A 7008-nucleotide genomic window follows, 5' to 3' on the forward strand; every position below is an offset into this window, starting at 1 on the left:
GACGGGGGGGGGTGGGGGGGAGAGGAGGAGACCTGGGTAGAGAGAGGGGAGGCTGATGGGGGATCGGAGGTGAGAGGGGGAACTCCGGGCAGACAGATCACATTCTTCCAACCCAACCCCCTTTACACTCACACCAGATTTCTCGGAAAGCTCGGTGCATGTGTGACCAGGGACATCTTTGAATTGGATGAAATACAGAAGTCACGAAACTCACTATTCACCTCATAACAATTCGTTACCCACACACAATGCCCCATCTATGACAGGGCGGGGTGAGGGGGATAGGTTAGGTCAGGAATTTGGGCTTGGTGAGTGTGGGGTGGAGGGGGGAAAGAGGTGTCAGGAACTTGTGGTGGGGAGGGTGGGGGTGTGGAACTTGTGCTGGGATGGGGGAGCTCTATCCTGTCTGGAGTCAGCAGTCAGAATGGCTCAAATTACACCTTGCAAAGTCACTCAGAACTTGGGCTGGGTGGTTCTAATTACACATTCCAGAGAAACTGCTGGATGTGTCTTATCCTCCAAGGGGACCAATCAGCAATTAGGTCATGTGATCATGGAGAGCCAATCACAGCATATGGCTAGTAAATGGCACTTTTGCTTAATGTACAAATAAGTCACTGTTCTTTCCCATCTTGTTCCTCCAGAGCCCTGATGGCGAATTGACAGATTTCCTCAGTTTTTACACTCTTCCTTCCACCATCATGCACATCCTGTTCACAAAAAGCCTGAAAGCTGCTTACTCTTTTTATAATGTCCATACCAAGACTCCACTCGTAGACCTTATGAATGACGGCCTCATCCTTGCAAAATCGGTACGTGGCATCTCTCTTCATCCACCAAACAAAATCCCTCCTCAGATTGCCTCTCCATTTACAATACGTGTTTAGCACTGGCGGGATTGAAGCACCCTTCTTTAACACCAGGAAAAGCAGGCCAAGCCGATCAGGGCGCCATTTCAAGTCTGGTAGCCCAATATTGAATAGCCTGGCTCATCAATTTCAAACCACTTCCCTATACCTCCTGAGTTGCAGGGCACAAGCTGTCCGACACTTAACTCCAGCAAAGGAGGGTGCTTCAATGCACTTATCAGAAATACATCGCAAAGCTTCTAACTGATGAGCGAGATTTCCAAGAAGCTGCAGTGATGCAGGAAGACACCTTCATCCTGTTGTCTGATACAGGGTTAGGCTGGGTCAAAGGTTCTGAGGAAAGCTAGAGTATAACCAATGCATTGATAGTCCATTAAATTGAAACCAAGTCCTGTGATTATTGGGTCCCCTTAACTCTCCTTATGTAACAGAAAGTAGTTGAATGTACTAGTTCCTCATCCAGACTGGTTCACCATTCCACAGGTGTCCCAGCCCTCCCCCTAGTCATGGGCTGCACCAATCCCAGATCATCAGGTCCTATTCTGCCACCTGATGGGACCATCAGTGGAATCTGAATGGGCTCGAAATCTTTAGCTACTCATGTGCTAGTCTCACCTTAGCCCCTTTCTACCAGCTACCCAAAAAAGGGTGGGAGCAGCAGTATACTGCCACATCTTCAATCCATTCAATTACATGCAAACGGGCTGCTCCATTCAGAGGGAAATCATGTGTTGCCCAACCCCCAATCTCCGCCGTCGGCTGTGGAAAGGGTAATAGTTCCTCACCACACCCCATCCCTCGCTGTACTGCAGACGCACAAATGAACACTGACCATGCCAGACCAGAATAACCAGCTGACAGAGCTATTTGGCCCACCATAGCCAGCTGCCCCACCCCTACCCTCTGGGATATAGAAACATCCCTGAGACCAGTTTTTGCAAACCCCACTGCAAAATCTGGATTCCTGCCCAGCTGTGAACCAGGACAAGCTCCCACAGCAGGTGGGGGGAAGCAAAGGGGGTCTTTGGATCTCAGTACTTTGGTGCTGAATGCCTGATTTGAATGTTTGGTCAGCCATTGCCTGAGGCTGAGGGAGGGACTTTCCAAAGTTTGAGCAGTCAACTAGAAGCTGGGACTGTTGTGTAAAGGCTCCTGTACTGTTATTGTTGTCCTATAAAATGCTGCTGTGTACGCCCAGGACTGGTACGTTCAAGTACTGCATCATAGAATCATGGAATGGTTACAACACAGAGAAGGAGGCCATTCGGCCTGTTGAGCCCGTGCCGGATCCTACAGTACATGAGCACTGGGTGCCGTCCAGTAAATGAGCACTGGGTGCCGTCCTTCAATGGAGGGGACACTTTGGCCGTTGTGATGCCTTCTCTGATGGCCATGACTCGGCAACCGTGCACAGACTGCATCAGCGTAGAGAAACAACCCACCGCGTTAAAACTTACAAATGTTCCAGCTTGTCGTGAGCATGGTCAGTGCGGGGCCCCACAGCACAAACAGCCCCTAATTAAGCAGGAATGGACAAATGCAACCAGGGACACTTGACTGGTGTGGGAGTTGGGAAAACGTTAAGACTGGTACAATAGGGAATGCTCCACTGAGAGTTTGGCTAGAGCACATTGTAAAGGAAGCTTTATTCTGTATTTAATCCGTGCTGTACCTGCCCTGGGAGTGTTTGATTCTGATACTGGGCACCTAAAATGGAAAGTTCTATTCCCAGCACGTATATCCTTGCAATGAACACACACAAAACATTTTAAAAGCCTGGGCTATGGGCATTGTTGGCAAGGCCGGCATTTGTTGCCCATCCCTAATTGCCCTTGAGAAGGTGATGGTGAGCCGTCTCCTTGAACCGCTGCAGTCCGTGTGGTGAAGGTGCTCCCACAGTGCTGTTTGGGAGGGAGTTCCAGGATTTTAACACAGTGACTATGAAGGAACGCTGATATATTTCCAAGTTGGGATGGTGTGTAACTTGGAGGGGATCGTGGAGGTGGTGGTGTTCCCATGCGCCTGCTGCCCTGGAGTGTTGATCCTCAAAGGTATCCCTGTGGAAGTGTTTGTCACTGTAGCTGGGCAGCTTTGTCCCGTATTTAATGTTCCTGTTTATTACATTGCTTTTTTCTCCCGTCAACAGAAAGGATTTGATGTTTTCAATGCACTGGATCTAATGGAAAATAAAACCTTCCTAGAAAAGCTGAAATTTGGAATTGGAGATGGCAACTTGCAGTATTATCTGTACAACTGGAAGTGCCCTAGTATGGCTGCTGAGAAGGTAACCTAGAGCAAGCCGTATAACTGAGAGTCTCCTCACACTGTCCGTTTGTTTACTGACTGCCAGTTTAACCCCAGCTCTTCCCAGAGGAAGCTTTCCCGGGGTCTGGGTCTGCTGCTGCTGAATTTGGGCCATTGGGGCTTCAGTGTGCTGAGATTTGAATACACGATTGGCAATTCGAGCTGCAGCACAACTGACCCACTGAGCGAGTTACATGAGGCAATGGAACTATCTGTTCACACATTGAGGGGCAGTGTTTATGATGACCAGTACTCTGGCTGTGTGTTTGCCCCACTCTTCGTTATTCACGCCATGGCTAAATTTGTTGCGAGGCATCGAGTCAACCACATAATGTAGGATTGAAGTTGTGTGTATGGCAGGCTGTGGGGGTGGGGGCGGGGGCGGGGGGGTTCCTGCTGCCAGCCTACAACTGACCAGCTTTTTCAAATTCATTGTCACAGCTTGCCATGATGAGATTTGAACTTGCCATTACCACTGGTTGCTAATCCAGTACCATAACCAGTATCATACTCTATACTTAACTCCTTCGCAGCCTGGTCTTCTCCCGCTCGCCTGATGTCTTCATGCACTCACTTCCCATCAGCACAGCATAGCAAACACCTCTCCCTTCCCACACCCAAGCCCAGAGTGTCCTTACTCAGTAACTTATTCCAGACTTTAGATTTCCCTTCTGAGTGAAAAGATTGTTCCGACTCCCCTCCTTGCCCCGAACTTCCTTGTTTATAAGCACTGTCCCCTGGGATTTGAACCCTTCACCACAGTGAACCATTTGCCTGGAGCAGCTCCCATCATTTAGTATTACCCTGCAATTGAGCGGTAAAAGTGAACAATTATTTTGCACAGATTACCATGAAAATGCTGCCAGTGTTTAGAGTGTACGTGTCGTGACTGTCCTGTGGTATTGCTCAGTGAGTCACCTGATGTAAGGACAGGGACATTATACCACTCCATACCGAATGTTGGTGTGTGTACCTTTTAAGGCTGGCAGGTGTAATTACTGTGGTCAAGCCGCAGTCAGTTGGAGACAGTGTAGGACTGTATATTGTCGGGGAGTGGAAGCGGAGAGTTAAAACACACTAACTTAAGATTGCTTTTCACCTGTAAGATAGAGCCAAGTGCAGGAGGTAGAAAGTGTAAATTTTCTTACTTGTCAAAACTAAGTTTAGCTTTTCCTTCATTTACCTCTGGCTTGATGGTGGTGGGTTGTGTTTAGTATATTTTGCATTAGCCCATGGAGCAGTAAGTTAGCTGTTGAGACACGGCAAGGGCTGAGAGACCACCGTGTGGAAAGAATGTGCCAGCAGGTGTGGGAGAATGGAATTGCCTGCGGTTTGTGTGATTGACTGAAAAGAGTGAATGTTGCAGGAAGCAAGCGTCACACCTGGTACAGGGAGTATACATTTTATACATTGATGTACAATTCCCACGGGGTCTCTTCCTGTCTCCCGTTGGAACCTCGGAGGAAGGTTGGTACACACTGCGGAGGCACCCTGGAGAAACAGTGTAAAAGCAGTTTGGAGTTACTGTCAAAATTACAGCAGGAGATCAGAAGGGATAGATTGAATTAAGCAATGTGTTGTTCTGAACTTTTCTTTGATATTCATAGTAGTAAGTGACACTGAACAGTGGGTGCCAACTCTCATTCTCTGAGTCTTTTGCCCGCTGTTCATCCCTCGGTCTAATGGTGATGCCCACTGTTCACCCCCCCCTCCCCTCGGTCTAATGGTGATGCCCGCTGTTCACCCCCTCCCCTCGGTCTAATGGTGATGCCCGCTGTTCATCCCTTGATCTAATGGTGATGCCCACTGTTCACCCCCCCCCACTTCTCAGTCTAATGGTGATGTCCACTGTTCACTTCAGGTCTAATGGTGATGCCTGCTTCTCCCCCCCCCCCCCCCCCCCCTTGGTCTAATGGTGACGCCCGCTGTTCACCCCTTGATCTAGTGGTAATGCCCGCTGTTCTTTCTCCGCAGGTCGGGCTTGTGCTGCAGTAAAGTTGCCATCAGTGGAGCTGGAAAAAGCCACCAATCAGCCATATCAGAAATGTTCTCTGACCTCTGGCCTGACACCGCTGAACCTGGAAGCTCAGAAGAAATGGGAGGGAATGGAGACCCGGGAATTCAGAACGAGTTTACAGATTATACCATCCCACATACATTTATTACCCTGCCCAACTCTGTCAAAATCAAGATATATGCATTATACATGATTTTAATAAATGGATTAGAACCAGTCAAATTGGAAAAGGCAATGTCAAGAGTGTGCAAAAATTGAAGCCGATTTTTATCTCTCTTTTGAGCTTTGACCACGTTTTCCCTCGCCCGAAATACCACATCAACTAAAACGTGTCTCGTTTATTAAAACTCTGAGAATCCTATTGCTTAACATTTTAACCAGAGTAGATTTCTTTTCAGATGATGAATGTCCCGTGGGTGAAGCCTTTGGGCGATCTCGCTCGTCGATCTCGCTCGTCGAGCATGCTTTGAACAGTCTTGAGCCAATGCAAAGGGTTGTGCTTGCTAGGACCCAGTCGGGTGTATGTAGATTTTAGAATTGCGGGTTCTCTGTGTTTGGGGGAGTTTCTAAAGTGGATGCTGTGCACTGAAACTACAGATTGCCAAAAAGTCCTGCCTTCACGCCATTTTTATATATTTTCTGTTGGAAGTTTGGGAGAGGAGAGGCCACCGCATTAAACCTGTGACGAGTAATGTACGGGGATGGGAGAGGTTGGAACTTGTGTTAACAGCCAGGTTCAAGAACAGAAATTGCAAACAGAATTGTTGGTGTAAGCCATTGACTGTAGAAAACGAGACATGCTGCAATATCTGAGTCAGCAATATGTTTAAAATGTAGTGTTCCTCCCCCACCCCACACACTCACTCTTCCTTCTCGCTCACTCTTTCTCTCCACTCTTCCCCAACCCCTGTGCCCCTTTCTATGTCTGTTTGTCTCCTTGTGTGTAATCCTTACCTGTTTGCTCTGTCTAGCAATTGAATCACATTTACTCTCTCACATTCACTCGCTCACTTGCTCTCTTTCTCCATCTCCCTGTTTTCTTTTATTCTTACAAAAGCAAAATACTAGAATCTGAAATAAAAACAGGAAATGCTGCAAATCTCTGGGTCAGGCAGCGTCTGTGGGGAGAGAAACGGTTAACATTTCCGGTCGACCCTTCGCTCACTCTTTCTCTCACTCTCCCCACCCCTGCACCCCTTCCTGTGTGTGTGTTCTGATGCTACCTGACCCGCTGAGATTTCCAGCATTTTCTGTTTCTTTTACTCTTTTTCTCCTGTGATAACCACAATAAATTTCATGGATTGATGGAAAATTAAATGGCATTACATTGAGGTGAGAGTTCTAAATTGACTGATTTTTAATGCTGATTCATAAAATGAATTTATGTGTAAAATACTCCTGTACAATCCAAAGATTATCTGTACCACACCTGTGTTGTAGGGGCAGGTACCTTGCTAAGTGTGGCACTGGTGGGCAATTGGCAAGGTTCAGTGATCCGCAACAGAACCTGGTCAATGAACCACGTTGAGAGGTATATCAATCTGGGTGGGGACATCTTGTTTCTGAGTCAGTTGGATTACTTTCATGGGATCGACACTACCCCAATCATTTCAACCACCTGCAGTAGGTTCTGTTCGGACAATTTTCTATTTCTTTTAATTTGAATGTAAACCTTGTTCCATTTTGTTTTGCTGAGGTTTTTTTGCCACGGATATAAAGTTTCACAGAGCTCGGTGACCATGTTTTACATAGTTACAGAAACTAGACTTATATCTGCCCTCTTGTATTAGTGAGGGCTCTACAGTTTACCCAGCTCGC

General features: G+C 47.3%; 1 protein-coding gene across 4 annotated transcripts in view; it reads left to right on the forward strand.

Moving 5' to 3' along the window:
- Window positions 1–5412, forward strand: part of LOC139234006 (glycylpeptide N-tetradecanoyltransferase 1) — a 76739-nt gene extending 71327 nt beyond the window's left edge. For 3 of the 4 annotated variants that reach the window (XM_070864794.1, XM_070864798.1, XM_070864796.1), the window contains 3 exons: window positions 645–812; window positions 3016–3153; window positions 5148–5412. In XM_070864794.1, coding sequence (XP_070720895.1) covers window positions 645–812; window positions 3016–3153; window positions 5148–5168 — 327 coding nt within the window. In that variant the 3' untranslated portion in view covers window positions 5169–5412. The remainder of the gene's footprint in view (window positions 1–644; window positions 813–3015; window positions 3154–5147) is intronic. The other variant, XM_070864797.1, reaches the window with a different exon arrangement.
- Window positions 5413–7008: the final 1596 nt, after the last annotated feature.

Source organism: Pristiophorus japonicus, chromosome 21 (assembly GCF_044704955.1).
Source record: "Pristiophorus japonicus isolate sPriJap1 chromosome 21, sPriJap1.hap1, whole genome shotgun sequence".
Taxonomy (NCBI): domain Eukaryota; kingdom Metazoa; phylum Chordata; class Chondrichthyes; family Pristiophoridae; genus Pristiophorus; species Pristiophorus japonicus.